The 16895-nt window shown below is 38.7% G+C and overlaps 2 protein-coding genes across 3 annotated transcripts; one reads left to right on the top strand and one right to left on the bottom strand.

The window, feature by feature from the left end:
• Positions 1-1713: 1713 nt before the first annotated feature.
• Positions 1714-7650, top strand: LOC139936584 (uncharacterized). The gene is made up of 2 exons (XM_071931425.1): positions 1714-2020; positions 2537-7650. Exon 2 carries the CDS (start codon positions 2550-2552, stop codon positions 4278-4280), a length of 1731 nt encoding a protein of 576 aa, XP_071787526.1. The 5' UTR covers positions 1714-2020; positions 2537-2549; the 3' UTR covers positions 4281-7650.
• A 47-nt stretch (positions 7651-7697) lies between these two features.
• LOC139936682 (uncharacterized) lies at positions 7698-16876 on the bottom strand. Of its 2 annotated transcripts, none has more exons than XM_071931547.1 (8): positions 16791-16876; positions 14537-14707; positions 12722-12868; positions 11543-11701; positions 10152-10251; positions 9027-9120; positions 8870-8927; positions 7698-8457 (listed from the first exon to the last, which is right to left on the bottom strand). In XM_071931547.1, exons 2-8 carry the CDS (start codon positions 14663-14665, stop codon positions 8311-8313), a joined length of 834 nt encoding a protein of 277 aa, XP_071787648.1. In that variant the 5' UTR covers positions 14666-14707; positions 16791-16876; the 3' UTR covers positions 7698-8310. The 2 variants fall into 2 exon arrangements, with proteins under 2 accessions (XP_071787648.1, XP_071787649.1); XM_071931548.1 differs by having other exon boundaries at positions 14537-14699.
• Positions 16877-16895: the final 19 nt, after the last annotated feature.

Here is a 16895-nt window from a genome sequence, read left to right as displayed (position 1 = left end):
AACTTGTCACATGAAGTTGTGTGCGTTTAGATGGTTGATATTGAGACCTCAAATTCTAAATCTGAAGTCTCAAAATCAAGTTCTTGGAAAATTACTTCTTTCGCGAAAACTATGTCACTCCAGAGGGAGCTGTTTCTCACAACGTTTTATACCATCAACCTCTCCTTATTACTCGTTACCAAGTAAGGTTTTATGCTGATAATTATTTTGATTAATTACCAAATGTGTCCACTGCCTTTAAGCACTGAGTACCCCAGTACTTTCCTGAGTTCTGTGAAGAAGAACAATAAGATTGCTTGGGTGGGATTCAAACCCACGACCTTTGTATTGCTAGAGCAGACGTCTGCAAACTTAATCATCAGCCTTGATGATACACTATGTATAAGATGATCAATGGAGTTATCAAAGCTGACCACAGCCACATTTTAGAATCCAAACCCCAGAGAGGGCATCAACAATGGGTTACAAAAAACCTTGTATCTCATCTTCAATCTACAGACAATTCTTTTTCCCAAGAACACTGAACTTATGGAATAATCTGCAGCAGTCCCACAGACTCAAAATCCCAACAAATTTTTAAAAGTAGTTACAGTCACAATAAAAAATATTTTAAAATTTACCTACACCCTCCTTACCTCGTCAAGTTCCCCCGGGGAAGTTTAAGGAGAATAACTACCAAGTACCGAGTAACGTGATATGGTGTCTTCAACATTCTATATGTTTTAAGAGGACAAACTTACTTTTAAAGCTCCTCATTTATTCGGTGAGCAGAGAGACACCAATGTAGGTTCTCATATAATTCAAAGGGCATTGCCATGCATGCTTTCCTCCATTCTACAACCTAGACTGTTTAAAGAGGAATATAAATTCATACCATTGTTTAAGAAATTTCCATCTTTGTGTTGTTATCAAGAGCGACTGTTTAGCCTTGTTTTGGGCAAACTGGCATGTTATGAAAAATAATTACACAAAACAACTACAATTTTGGGTTGTTGACATGTACATGTTTTGTGACTACTGATTAAGTTTTTGGGTGAAATAGTCTCTGTTTAAATGTCACATAAACCCATGACAACCTGGAGTCCGAAATGGATTCCATAAAAAGCGAACATAAATCATCACCCCTGAACAAACAGCCCAATCTCAAAATTGACCCTGGGATTTATGCCCACCCTATATAAAAACAGCCACACTAAAAAAACATGGAATCCTTCCGGTAGTAAAAAGGGTAACAGAAGTTCACCCTTTACTTTCCTTAAGATACTTTGGAAGGAAACTAAATGTCCAGCTACCCTGACCATTTTACTTTTTTCTTGATAAAAATACATTTATTGTCAAAAAAGTTGGGTTTTTTTTTCTCCTAGCAACTGCTGCATCAAACTGCCATTATTGACCTTTGTTTACCAACTATCCCTAATGCATTCTTTTATCTGAACTTATTTGTTATAGTTCCTAGCTTTATGTGTGCATAAAAGCTCAACATTACGCAACATGAATGATAGCACTAAACAGGCGATACTTCCGTGGGTTATCATTTTCCAATTTCTCCCAATGTGAGGTACATTCCTCCGGAAGTAGAGTCCTTTTCAGAATTAAACCAAAAACCTAAACAAAACTTTGACAGCTGAGCAGAAGTCAATGTTTTCCTAAGTCACAAAACATATTCAGTAATATTTAAATCAAGTTTAGACTGACAAACAATCCTGAGTCCCTTTACACTGTAAGAGTAAACTTTTGAGTTTTGTTTTACCCTAATTGCCCTTGGAAGTTTGCAAAGCTTTACACTGAGTCTTATCTTAATATCTTTTGTTTGTTTGCCCAACCATGGAAACTGAGAAATAATAAGGGGTTGAAAAGCCACACCTGGTTTTACTAATCGTCATTAGTAACATCCATAAGCTAGATGAAGTTGAGAACAATTCGACTGGCGTTTTGTCTCTAGAAGTGGCAGAAGAGTTCTGCTAAATTTGACGGTTCCTGCTACAAATTTGAGATTTCCTTTGAGTTGAACATCTTTTAGGTAAGTGTTTAAAGCCATTATACATTGGATTTTTTATTTCAAAATAGAAATAGTTGTTTGCATTATAGTAACATCCAACTGCTTACAGTTTGCTACCTTGTTTCTTCCCATGATGTTTTAAAGACACCGGACAGCTTAGGTAATTGTTAAAGACCAGTCTTCTCACTTAGTGTATCTCAAGTTATGCACAAAATAACAATCCTGTGAAAATTTGAGCTCAATTGGTCGTCAAATTTGTGAGATTATAATGAAAGAAAAAATACACTTGTCACACGAAATTGTACTTTCAGATGCTTGATTTCAAGACCTCAAAATCTAATTCTAAGGTCTCAAAGTCAAATTCGGAAAATTACTTCTTTCTTGAAAACTAAGTTACTTCGGAGGGAGCCATTTCTCATAATGTTTTATACTAACAACAGCTCCCCATTCCTTGTTACCAAGTAAGGTTTATGCTAATAGCTGTAATTACCAATAGTGTTCATTGCCTTTAAAGTTTATTTTGTCAATTGTTTGCAGGAAACTATCCAGCATGGCCAAGTTTCTATTGATATCAGCACTGGTGCTTCTAAACTTGACCAGTCTTTCTTTGGCAACAACAGCAGCACTTGTTACAATGGGATCTACAGCTGGCTCAGAAACTACAGCAGTTTTACAAACTACTGCAGGCTCACAAACTACTGCAGGCTCACAAACCAATGCAGGCTCACAGACTACTGCAGGCTCTGAAACTACAGCAATCTTAGAAACTACAGCAGTTTTACAAACTACTGCAGGCTCACAAACTACTGCAGGCTCACAAACTACTGCAGGCTCACAAACTACTGCAGGCTCACAAACCAACGCAGGCTCACAAACTACTGCAGTCTCACAAACCAACGCAGGCTCACAAACCAACACAGGCTCACAGACTACTGCAGGCTCTGAAACTACAGCAATCTTAGAAACTACAGCAGTTTTACAAACTACTGCAGGCTCACAAACTACTCCAGTCTCACAAACTAACGCAGGCTCACAAACTACTGCAGGCTCACAAACTACTGCAGGCTCACAAACCAACGCAGGCTCACAGACTACTGCAGGCTCACAAACCAACGCAGGCTCACAGACTACTGCAGGCTCACCAACCAACGCAGGCTCACAAACTACTGCAGGCTCACAAACCAACGCAGGCTCGCAGACTACTGCAGGCACACAAACCAACGCAGGCTCACAAACTACTGCAGGCTCACAATCTAACACGGCCTCACAAACTAATGCAGGCTCACAAACCAACGCAGGCTCGCAGACTACTGCAGGCGTACAAACCAACGCAGGCTCGCAGACTACTGCAGGCTCACAAACCAACACAGGCTCACAAACTACTGCAGGCTCACAAACCAACGCAGGCTCACAGACTACTGCAGCCTCACAAACCAACGCAGGCTCGCAGACTACTGCAGGCTCACAAACCAACACAGGCTCACAAACTACTGCAGGCTCACAAACCAACGCAGGCTCACAGACTACTGCAGGCTCACAAACCAATGCAGGCTCACAAACTACTGCAGGCTCACAAACCAACGCAGGCTCACAAACTACTGCAGGCTCACAAACCAACGCAGGCTCACAGACTACTGCAGGCTCACAAACCAACGCAGGCTCACAAACTACTGCAGGCTCACAAACCAACGCAGGCTCACAAACTACTGCAGGCTCACAAACCAACGCAGGCTCACAGACTACTGCAGGTTCACAAACCAACGCAGGCTCACAAACTACTGCAGGCTCACAAACCAACGCAGGCTCACAGACTACTGCAGGCTCACAAACCAACGCAGGCTCACAAACTACTGCAGGCTCACAAACTACTGCAGGCTCACCAACCAACGCAGGCTCACAGACTACTGCAGGCTCACCAACCAACGCAGGCTCACAGACTACTGCAGGCTCACAAAGCACAGCCGTGCAAGATAATACAGTTACATCAGGAGCGAATGACACTGTCACATCCAGCACTGATGACACCATGACAGACGACAGCAATACAACCTCATCGTCACAAACGACAGCTGCAGCGGACACAGGTCTCTCTGCAGGTGCCATTGCGGGCATCGCTGTAGGAAGCTTTGTAGGTGCTTGTCTAATTCTAGGCGTCGTCGGTGGGTGTGTCTTCAAATGCAAGAACAAACAGAAAGTGGAGGATATCGAGATGGCTAATAGCAAGATGGAATTCGAGGAAAAAACAAAAAGCAAAGACAAAGAGACTTTGATCAAAGAGTAATAGGACCATGATGATTTAGACTGAAATGTATTCAGTGGAATTAATAGCTCATTTAAGGCACTGGACACTATTGGTGATAACTCAAAATTATTGTTACATAAAAACTTACCTGGTAATGAGCAATGAAGAGCTGTTGATAGCATAAAACTTTGTGAGAAAGGGCTCCTGAAGTAACAACGTTTTTTGAGAAAAAAAGTAAGTTCTCACTCAAAAATTAAAAAACTTAATGCCTGGCGCCTTTCATAAGGCATCTGAAAGCACCCAAACTTGTGCAACAAGGGTGTTTTTTCTTTGATTATTCTCTTGCAACTTTGATGACCAGTTTAGTCCAAATTTTCACAGGTTTGTTGTTTTATGCAACCAATAATGGTTTCGATCGTTGGCCAGTGATTAATCAATGGCCAATTAAACTGAAACAATTATTGTCAACGACCGCCAAAACACACGCTAGGTTAACCTTCAGTTTTATAATTTTATTGCATTTACATTTAGCATGTTTAGTGTGATACTCTACTAAAGTGTTTTATGAAGTAGACCATGAAAGTCTCAAAAGTTTTCAGACATTGGGGTTTGTTTCAGCGCTAAGTTTGTTTCCTTCACATCTAGAAGCAATTTATGTGGCAACCAATTGGTTCACAAAAACTTGCATGGTCTATTGTGGAGCCTAATACTTAAATTTTGTACTTAATCTGTGAAAAAAAGGAAGTTTAGAAAGTGAAACTTGAAAAAGTCTTTTGCTGTAGAGTGTCATGGCCGAGTGGTTAAGAGCATCGAATTCAAGTTCTGGTGCAGTCACCGGAGTGTGGGTTCGAATCCCGGTCGTGACACTTGTGTCCTTGAGCAAGATACTTTACTATAATTGCTTCTCATATTGATATTGTGGATGTAAAAGCCTTTGAAGCGATATAAACTGTTGCCCAGGTTGTATACTCCCAAGGGAGCTAAGAAACATTAAAAAGGATGTTATTGGCCCTATGACCAGGGCACTAATGTAAAGCGCATTGATACGGTTATTGTGAAATGCGTTATATAAGAATTGGTTACATGTATTATTATTTATGCCATTCGTATGTCATGCTGGATCAAGTTTATTTTCTCTGTGGAAACGGAAAAACTTTGGGAGTACTTCTAGCAACAAAAACGTAACACTGCACTGTTTTTCTTGTTGTCAGGAACTATTTATTTTACTGCTTACAACCTTCTTTTACTGGGACAAAAAGTACTTTGTGTGCCGGAATGGGGGGTCATATAGAGCCTTATAGACTTCCCTTGTGCACAATGCAACCACAACGCAACCACAACGCAACCACAACACAACCACAACACAACCACAACGCAACCACAACGCAACCAAAACGCAACCACAACGCAACCACAGTCCACAGGTTAGACTGCAGGACTTGCAATCACAAGGTTTGGGGTTTGAATCCTACCAAGCTAAACCGCTGATTTCACAATGACTAGAATAAGTATTGTGGTCTAGTTATTTAGTCAAATTTCTTAATTTGTGCAATTTATAAATGTTAAACCCAATGTTTGTATGAGAAAGATTGGTTGTTGCCAGCTTGGTGTTCATATCCTCTTGTGGGAGTTTGCAAAGTTATTTTAAAGGAAGATCACCTTAAAAAACAATACAAATAACATTTAAAAAACAGTTTAAAGTCACCTGGAAGTGGTATTTTGTCAAAATATAGCTTTTGTCACTTTTGATGAGTGGAGTATGAATGAACAGTTAACTAGGGTTCTATAAACTAGTTTCCATTTTATTCACAATTTTCAAAGTAGGTGCCACCCGAGAGGGCACTGTGTAGTCTGGCCCCGTACACTCTGTCTGGGTGCCTAATCGGTATAATGCCTACGTACAGAACTACAGTCACAGACTGCACACACTGTATGGCTGCTTTGCGGACGGTCCACTCGGATTACCCAGCATGGTGAATCGCATGCAGTGCCAACACAAGATAGTGATACCTGGTGCAAGCTATAAACATGCCCTCAAAGTTGAAACAATACCTGATTTTTTTCACGTTAGGCAAATGCTCCTTTAGGTTCGTTACGTCTTTCAGGTACCTTCTTCGACTTCCCACTAGCTGGAAAAAATTTTGGGATGGCGTCATGTTTTAGAAAAGAACTTTTCTCTTCCAGTCAAAATGTGTGGTGTATTCCCGATTCTTAAAGCGCGACGGCTCGAAGTGTTTGCTGCACAGCGCTGGAAAAGACGTCGGACCGAACCACTTTGCAAACTTAAGGTGTTTTGCTGCATCCAGCAGACACCTGGTCGCAGTGCCGGAAAAATGCAAGAAAAAAAACTGTTTTCGATACATACAAACTCATGACTAGGACTTGCATGTGCTTGCACGTACGTGTGTTCGATGTTCGATCGAGACAAAGTCTGCCTCGATTGACGTCACAAAGGCAGAGTCCCCCCAAACAACTTTATCTATTTTTTAAACATATAAATCGTTACAAACAATTACTAAAAAAATTATTTTATTGTTCATTAACATACACACACTCTAATGTTTGAAGAAGAAAAAATTATGTTTCCACGGCCCAATTTCATAGCGCTGCTTAGTGGCCGATTTTGTGCTTACTGTGCAATTTCTATTTCATAGCGCTGCTAACCGTAAGCACACGAAAAGGCATGCTAACCTTTCGGTGCTTACCGCACAAAAATAAATGACATCACAATGCAAACCAACTGTAAATGCGCAATATGGGCGCCCAATTTTTCTGCTAACCTGTGAAATAAGCTAAGGCTTAAGCAAATTTTTCTGCTACAGTAATTCTGCTACAGTAAGCACACAAATTTGCTTACCATTAAGCAGCGCAATGAAATTGGGCCAAGGTGACTTTATTACCTATCAGTAACCTCTTATATTTTTATTAAAACTAAGATTTTGCATAGAATTCATATTAAGTTGTAGCCAAAAAAATCTACCGAGTAGAAAAATGTCAAAACCTAAGGGAGCTGTTGATTTAATAAATCCAACACCTACTTCTTTTTAAAAAGACACTTTTTGTATTCAAAGTTTCTATTTTGTGCCAAACATTTCTTTAAATACCATTAAATATCTACCTCGCCGGGTGTTCAGGGCACAAAACCCAATCACATATATGATATCCATCCACATTTAGTTAGCTGACAGCGGGCCCAAACCGCATCTTTTGCTGCAGCATTTGTGTATTGACACCACAACCCTCAGAAAACTCATGGCCAAATCCTTTCTCAGATTCAAATTGGGTGAAACTTATCCAAATCTAACTATTGAGGCCTGTTTCTGGGGCGGAAAAATTTCACAGCTTCATAACTTAAATCTTACCTGCAACAAGCCACTAATTTCAACAGATTCACATTCCATGGCGGCATACATTTTTCTGCGGTGGGTTTTGGTCCTCATATTTTCTTCACAAATCCGTCATTTTCGTGAAATAATGCAGCTTCCAACGTTAAAAAATTCCCGTTTCGATCGTTTTCTCACAGTGTTGTCTGTTGTCGTGCGTACGCGTATACATTCGCGTGCAAGACGCATGATGCAAGCTTAGACGCATGAATTCTTGGTCACCGTATCTTGACTGCACAGCGTTAACAACACAATTCAAAATTTGCGCGTCGTGCGTCTCTTGCGTACACACGGCAAACTGTGAGAGTACGAACAAAAATGGGAATTCCTTAACGTTGGGAGCTGCATTATTTCATGAAAATGACGGATTTGTGAAGAATATATGACGATCAAAACCCACCGCAGAAAAACATATGCTGCCATGGAATGTGAATCTGTTGAAATTGGTGCTTTCTTGCAGGTAAGATTTGAGTTATGAAGCTGTAAAAATTTTCCGCCCCAGAAATGTACCCCGATGTCCAGGACGTCACTGTAGTACAAAACGAAAGTGTAAGGCCGTCAGGGCTAATCCAAATCATATTACCTCAAAGGGAATCCTTCGATACGTTCATCATCTGTATGCAGTGCTTCTCACCAAGTAAGTTTTTATGGTCAAAATTTGTTGGAGTATTTACCAAAGATGATTTTCATCCATTTTCCATATTGTCATCGACTGATGATTTTACTCTGTTCTCCATCATCCAATTGAAGACGTATTCCTCGCATCGCTTCAGGGCAGCAGATTCTGCCTCACTTTCGGCTCCAGGTAAACCTAAGATGGACCCGATTATTTCCTTCAAAATCAACACAAACAGGTGGAAAGATTCAGGGTAGAGACCAAAAACAAGTCGGTCAAAAAATCATGTTTCCGATAGTTGGGCAAAAGAAAATAATGATGAGCAGTTATAAAGGGCAGGAATTCCCCACAGATCAGCACTCTGTTGCTTTCACAATATGTCATAGGCAGAGCTATTTGTTATATTTTTTTACTCATTTGGTTTTTTTCTTTTAAGAAAAACAATACAATACAAAACACAGAAGACTGAGACAAAAAGCAATCTGACCAGGTGTGGGTTTCACAAAGAGTTAAGACTAGTCTTATCTTGAGTTAGGACGAGCCTATTTTTAGACTAGCCTTAAGTTTTTAGCATCCCCTAGGATCTTTGTAAAATTGACCGCCTAGAATTAAGAATTATACATACTTACCAGGCCTTTGGTCTGACTGGCTACATACTGCAAGTGTTTGTTTAGATACTCCATGGTCCTAATACAAAAAAATAATTCAAGAAACAATCTTACTTATGTTTAAACTGATTTGGGGTTGAACAAAGACAATTTTGATTTGATTAAAAACAATACTCACTTCTGTTTAGATTGACTATCAGTCATGTGATGCATCAGGTGGTTACGTAGAAGCAGGGCATTGGTCTCCAGGTCAACTTGATGAACATCTTTTCCTAAACAAAGAACAAATGTACTTAGAACTAAACATTGATGTAAAAATAAGTAATGACAATCATTCTATTAAGGTATAGCCTTCAATCCTGCTCCACAACCAATCAGTATAAAAAATCTGAGATTTCACCTCGTGATTTAAAGGAACATTACGAATTGGTTTTTGCTTACAAAACAGTTGCTGGCAGTGTAAGCACTTAATGTAATCCATCAGACACATAAACTGACAAACCTGTAGAAGTTTGAGATTGATCGACCATCAGGGTCGCGAGAGAATAGTGAAAAACCTATTACAAATTTTGCATTGCATCGATGCCAAAACAAAAATGAATAAAACGCTCGCTGAGCGATAAACTCCATCCAAACACGAAATTAATACTATTTATTTCTCATCAAATATGACATTTCAGACAGAAATATTTCAAGGGATGTGTAAGTGTTATGTAAATCTGTGATCTTCACGATTTTTGTTTCTTAACAATTCTGTAACGTTCCTTTAAGCCCAAATCATACTTCCTGCAAATGCTTCGTGCGAAGCGGTGTTCCTTGCTTCACAATTGGAAATGAAGCACGTGCCGATTGTTGCGTCACCAAAATTTGCTTCACATTCGTATTCGAATTCGCATTTGCAGGAAGTATGAACTGGGCTGAATTCTGTGACAATGCACTAATATGCATTCTATACCTGTTACATGTACATCAGAAGGAAGTACCGAATAGCCATCAGTTACCAATACAAACATTAAAGGAACACCTTGCCTCGGATCGGTCGAGAACTAACACGGTCGGCCATTATGAGTGTCAAATTTCTGACTCCCATAAATGGCCTACCATGTTAGTTCGCACAGTAAAAGGAAAACCACACAATTTCGAGGCAAACTTGTGTGGATCATTGTATTCTACTTTTAAAACATCTTCCAACCATATGCATTTTATAAAAAACGTTTACAAACGCTTTTTATAGACCAACTCGTCCGATCCAAGGCAATGTGTTCCTTTAAGTTAAAGCAAGAGTTCAGGTTCTTTCTCTTACCTTCTATGTTCAGCTCATGTGCAAGTGCCTTGGTTAGTTTCTCTCTCATCTGCAGTAGGCACAATCGTGTTGCTTTTTCTTTGGCAAATCTTGTTATGTCCTTCAAGAAAATGCAAGTAGATTTGGTACAATTTAGCGAAGAGGATAGAAGCTTTTATTCATTTTACTTAAATATATCTTTTAGAGCATGTCAACAATGGTCAAAGGCAAAAATTCAAAAATAGATAATAATAAAAACAATTCTAACATTTTATATTGCGCCCCCTTATTAAAATGGTCAAAAGCAATTAACACATTTTAAAATGTACTGAATGGAAGAAACAGATCAAGAAACAAAACTGGTCACAAGAGCCCAAACCATAGTGTGGGGTTATGTCTGTCTCGCCAACAAAGAACTAAAAGTTACTCGATAGATAGGCCTATCCCTGCTGGCATCAATTATTAATTTAGAAAAATACGTAAAAAGACACAACAGTATTACAAATGCATCAATGAAATATAGAGGAATGTAAAATGAAACAGGGTAAAAAAAAAAACATTTAAAAAAAAGACATTTTGACTTTTGAGCAATGTCAAAAATGCATCAATAGGAATGAAAAATGAAACACAAGGTTACAATCTACACTTTAAAGCAAACAAATATATACAATTACACAAAGGCAAATAATAACAACATACAGAGGAAAGTAAACTGAAACAGAATGCGAGCATAACAAGACACAATCAATATTAAAAATGCATCAATGAAATAAAGAGGATTACAAAATGAAAATACAAGGTGGAAATGGACACTATAAAGCAAATAAACATACACAAAGGAAAATGATAACAACATTGCCATTATCCAAATGCAGACCTGAAAGATTGCCTACAAATTGTTAAGTTAAAGCCTTTAAAAATTGTATCCAGCAAATTGTAGAGTTCTTAAAATCAATGTGAGAAATTACTGCAAAAGTGCCATTTTACAAAAAGTTCACAATCATGAAAAATGGGTTGATGCCTTCTCTCGGTCGAGACTGACACGCCTGAATTTCAATTTTCAAGAATTTACAGTTCATTTACAACACGACAAAGAGAATCTTGAACTATCACGATATCAGCCAAAAATCCTGAATTATCACACACCCAAATAATTTTGTTTAATTTTTTTTTTTTTTTTTTTTTTTTAAAACAGCAGATTTCTTATTAAAATGATTTTTTGTTTTGTTGTTGGTGTATGCAAGTTCTGTATTTTGTTTTTATTTTTATTTATTTATTATTTATTTATTTATTTTTTTTTTTTTTGGGGGGGGGGGTGTTGGGGGGATTGGGGTATGCATGATCTCCCCAAACGAGGCTTGAAGCCACTCTTGGTAAGGGGTTGTAAGAGAAGGAATCGAGGGTCTACAAACCGTTATGAATATATTGCTCGCTGGATTCTCAGGGCCGCCTGTTTCATTTTGAGGCGTGCTTGCATCGACTGCGGAAGTAACTCCTTGGCCTAGTAGACTGTACTGCCTTATCACTTCCTTATGTAAGCTAGAGCTGAGGTAAGGGTTCTGAAGTAATATCTGTAAGTAATTGAGATTATTGAAATCGATCAATAAGAAAGAGTTATTTAATAAAACAATTTTTTTTTAATGAGACCCAAGGTTTTACAAGGTGCTCGGCGCATTCACCAGCAACTGCCTTAAACAACTGGGCGAACCCCTTCACTGCACAAGTGTAACTGGTTCTTGGAATGTGCATTACACAACACACCTACCGCTTCACGTCAAATCTGGAGGAGGACGAAGCAATCAAACATTCAATCGTTCATTAAATTTATTAGGCGCTAATCCAACAGTCATTGCTCATAGCGCTGTACATTACAGGCTGAGTTTTAAGCAAAGTTTTGAAATTGGCTAATGAAGTAGATTGCCTGATGTTTTGAGGAAGATGATTCCACATCCTCTGTGCTGCGATAGAAATGGCACAATCCCCCAATTGTGTTTGGTTCTTTGTCAGTATGCAAAAAGTTAAAGTTTGGGAACAGGAATGCAGATTTCTGACAGCAATGACGGTCAAATATTAAAATATAAAACTGTCTTGCTAGAGAACACAAGTGTCAAGACCAGGACTTGAACCCACACTCTGCTGATCGGAAACACCAGAGCTAAAGTCCGGTGCTTCCCTGACACCTCAGCAACTGGTTGCCTGTAAATTGCCTCCTGTTACAGGGCCTTTAGAACCGATCAAGAGACACAAATATATACAAACAAAATTAAACAAATTGAGGCTGCAGAAAGTCCAGTTGATGGCTCTCGGTTGAACATGTGATGTCACAAGTTGCAAGGTGTATACGCCTTTCTTAATATTTATGCATGAGGTACATGTACGTCACAATGCTAATCCAAAACGAGGCGATGGGTGCAGCCACTGCAAGTGATGGGGGACGTGCACCCATAGCCTCATTTTGGGTAAGAATTATGACATCATGCATAAGTATTAAGAGAGGCGTATAGTCATACATGTATTTTATAGCACCAGCAACATCAATTTCAAACATGTCCAACTTTCTTTCAACGGTCATAAAACATGTTCAGCCTTACCTGGAATAACAGCCTTACTGATTGGCCAAGAGCTTCAAAGGTGACCTCCAATTGGCTGAGAGCTGCTCCTGGAAGGTGACCAATCAGATAGAGCCCTCTATTGAGCTTTTGGATTTTGTGAGGTCTGTTCAAAAGCTTCTGGTGAACCTTCAAGAAAACAAAAGTAAAATATTTTAAAAGAAACAGCTACTATAAATGCAAGGCAGTTCTTAAAGACAGTGGACACTATTGGTAATTGTCATAGACCAGCATGACCAGTCTTCTCTCTTGGTGTATCTAAACATGCATAAAATTTGAGCTCAATTGGTCGTCGAAGTTGCAAGATATGAAAGAAATAAACAAACACCCTTGTCACACGAAGTTGTGTGCTTTCAGATGCTCGATTTCGAGACCTCAAATTCTAAACTTGAGGTCTCAAAATCAAATTTGGGAAAATTACTTCTTTTTCGAAAACTATGTCACTTCAGAGGGAGCCGTTTCTCACAATGTTTTATACTATCAACCTCTCCCCATTACTCGTTACCTAGTGAGGTTTTATGCTGATAATTATTTTGAGTAATTACCAATAGTGTCCACTGCCTTTAAAAAAGGCAATGGGGTCGATTTCACAAAGAGTTAAGACTAGTCATATCTCTAGTTAGGACGAGTTACTCGTCCTAACTGTGGACGAGCCGTACGTTTTTGATATCTCTTAGGACTAGTCCTAAGTTCGGACTAGTCCTAACTCTTTGTGAAATCGACCGCTGGACAATTACTCAAAATTTACATTATAGCATTAAAACTTACTCCGTAGTAGCAACAGAGAGCTGTTGCCATACATTGAGAGAAACAACTCCCTCTGGAGTAACATAGTTTTTAGGAGGTACTTTCTCAATAAAAAATTGACTTTTAATTATTGGTCTCCTTATTTTCTCAATATCTTTGTTCGTGGATGCCAGTCAGAAGCCATACAACCTGTTGCTGCTTTAAAGCCATTATACACTTTTGGTAAACAGTATTGTCCAAGTCCCACACTTCGTGTATTACAACTAACATATAAAATAACAAACCTGTGAATATTTAGGCTAAATGGGTCATCGGAGTCGGGAGAAAATAACGGGAAAACCCACTCTTGTTTCCGCACGTTTCGCCGTGTCATGACATGTGTTTTAAATAAATCCGTAATTCTCGCAATCGAGAATTGAAATTGTTTTAATGTTTTCTCAAAAAGTAAAGCATTTCATGGAATAATATTTCAAGAGAAGTCTGTCACCATTACCTTCTGTAAACCCTGTAAATTATTTGTAAATCTGTTAATTTTTTTTTTCTGTTTCGAAAGTGTATAATGGCAGATTACAAAATGCATGTTTTGGGGATTTTGAGGCAATGCATTGTGAGGTATTTTGGTTTATGTAAACACCATGTGTGTTTCTATTTGCTATGCAGATTATGTTCTTTTGAGACGGTTCTTCAGGAGACTGATGATGTGTTACTGTTTAGGCTATAACCTGGGTCCAATTTCATAGAGCTGCTAAGCACAAAATTTTGCTCTTTTTTTTTAGCATGAAATTTCCTCCTCGATATTAATAACAGGATAACAAACCAAATTTCCATTTGTTGCATATTGCTTGTTACTGGTGTTCAGCTGTTGTTTGCTAAATCCTGAAAATCACATGAAAATTTGGTTGGTAATCCTGTTTCTATCAAGGAAGAAATTTCATGCTTAGCAAATTTGTGTGCTTAGCAGCTCTATGAAATTGGGCCCTGGAAAGCAGCAGCATTTCAGAAACACCTTTCTGAGGTTTGATACAATTCTTTTACCCTCCTTCTTCATACCTGTTCAAAATACTTTGCCCACTCAACAGCCCGCTGTAAAGCCTCTTTGTCCCACTGGTCAACGTCCTTTCCAGAGGCCCTCTGCAGTGTCTCAAGAAATGACTGAGCATCACTGACAATGTCATTCATCTCGGACTCAAGGATTTGTTCATCACTTCAAGATCTGTGGTTCTGGAAATAAGAAATAAACACTAAGTTCAACCAGGCTAGCCGATTCTAGAGCCAATCCAATGAGTGTTAGCTAGTAAAGTTAGGCAGTCATGTGGATTGGGCCTAGAATTGGGCTATATTAGCCCGTGGCCTTAGTCAAGTATGCAATTTTTCCTCGGGCAAACTTTCAAAGCAGGCCTAAAGTTTATTCCAAGAACTGGCCTTTTGTCATCATCAAACACAGCTGACTGGTTGGAAAAGTTTCCGTATCCTGCCACCACTTTTTTATTCATCCTCAATCCCACCCAAACCCAGTAACCCCTATTCTCAACAATTTAAGTTATGTGGGTTGAAGACCAGTCACTTTTCCTTCCTCAACCAACAAGTTCAAACAAGGCTCTAGCTAGCTCAGCTCACAGAGCTCATCAGCATGTCAGTCAGTGACTCACTGAACCATATAGAGCAAGGACTGAACTGACTGCAATTGGCCTTTTAAAACAAAAAAAATAGGTTAGTTAAGTTAGTACGGAAGCCCATTAGCGCCAGTAAAAAATAAATTTCAGATCCGTTATTACGGATTAGCAATCCGTTATTACGGATTAGCAATCCGTTATTACGGATTAGCAATCCGTTATTACGGATTAGCAATCCGTTATTACGGATTAGCAATCCGTTATTACGGATTAGCAATCCGTTATTACGGATTAGCAATCCGTTTTTACGGATTAGCAATCCGTTATTACGGATTAGCAATCCGTTATTACGGATTCGTAATCCGTTATTACGGATTCATAATCCATTATTACGGATTAGCAATCCGTTAATACGGATTCATAATCCGTTATTACGGATTAGCAATCTGTTATTCGCAACTTGGACAGGAAACTGTCCGCCGTCTTTTTAGGAATCTTAGATCCCGACGGAAGATGCTTCAGAGAAGGTCTTCGTTTATATAACTGTCATAAGAACAATGATTAGAAGACAGTTGTAGTAGTTCCATTAATTCTGGGTGACCCAATAACTTTCTAAGTCCCCAGAGTGAAATAATTAAAAGGATAAAAATCAAACTAACATCACTTGGTTGGCAAAATTGACATTGATTATATCTGAGTAGTTTTAATGAAATACATCAAGTCGAGTCTCCACCGTGAAGCTTTTTTTGTCATGATATATCTACATGTATCCATACCCTTCAAATTTCCGAAAACGCTCGTTATTTGCTTAACAGAAAAACAATGATTTCAAGTCCAATAAACCATGATGGAAACATGAACAGTTGTTTTATTATTATTTTTTTTTGAACATTTAACATTTAACATGTAATGTTGCAGAAATCGGTCCCTAAAGACAGTACACATTGCCCTGGATTTGGCGAATGTTATGAAGTAAATTTAAATGGTTGGAAAGATGTTTTTAAAGTATAATTTAATGACCGCACACAATGCCATTTGTGTGATTTTCTTTATACTACGTGAAGTAAAACTGTTAGTCATTTTTTGGTGGTGTCAAATCTTTGAATCCACAAAATGGCGGACGCCAGTCGATAGCTCTCGTCAATCAAACCACTGGCACTGCACTCTAGGCTGAGTAACCAGCACATAGCGCCCTCGGGGGATCCTCGAGGGAATCCGTAATAACGGATTGCTAATCCGTAATTACAGATTGTGAATCCGTAATAACGGATTACTAATCCGTAATAACGGATTACTAATCCGTAATAACGGATTACTAATCCGTAATAACGGATTACTAATCCATAATAACGGATTACTAATCCATCATAATAACGGATTATTAATCCGTAATAACGGATTACTAATCCGTAATAACGGATTACTAATCCGTAATAACGGATTACTAATCCGTAATAACAGATTACTAATCCGTTATAACGGATTGCAAATCCGTAATAACGGATTTGAATTTTATTTTTTTGTTGGCACTAATGCCAATCAATGGGCCTTCGTTAGTTAATGCAAGCTCAGTCAAATTAAACTTTTTTAAAGACTCTCACACACTCAGTAACCTCAGTAACTAATGAATGACAACAACATAGCGTGCTATGAAACAAACCAAATAGAGCAAATTTATTGATAACATTTACCGTTTTGTTCCGATTCTTTACCATGACCCTGTGGGTGCTTTTTGGACGCGCAAGCAATGTATGTTTGAAGATACCGCCACAACAGAATTCACAATCAGGCAGCAC

The sequence above is a fragment of the Asterias amurensis genome, chromosome 4 (assembly GCF_032118995.1).
Source record: "Asterias amurensis chromosome 4, ASM3211899v1".
Taxonomy (NCBI): Eukaryota; Metazoa; Echinodermata; class Asteroidea; order Forcipulatida; family Asteriidae; genus Asterias; species Asterias amurensis.
This window is presented reverse-complemented; position numbering and strand designations above follow the sequence as displayed.

Coding starts and splice junctions, on each gene's coding strand:
- LOC139936584 (XM_071931425.1), top strand. CDS start 2,550: ATGGCCAAGTTTCTATTGATATCAGCACTGGTGCTTCTAAACTTGACC.
- LOC139936682 (XM_071931547.1), bottom strand. CDS start 14,665: ATGAATGACATTGTCAGTGATGCTCAGTCATTTCTTGAGACACTGCAG. Junction 8,928..9,026: donor GATAGTCAATCTAAACAGAA/GTGAGTATTGTT, acceptor TTTTTGTATTAG/GACCATGGAGTATCTAAACA. Junction 8,458..8,869: donor CCAGTCAGACCAAAGGCCTG/GTAAGTATGTAT, acceptor TTGATTTTGAAG/GAAATAATCGGGTCCATCTT.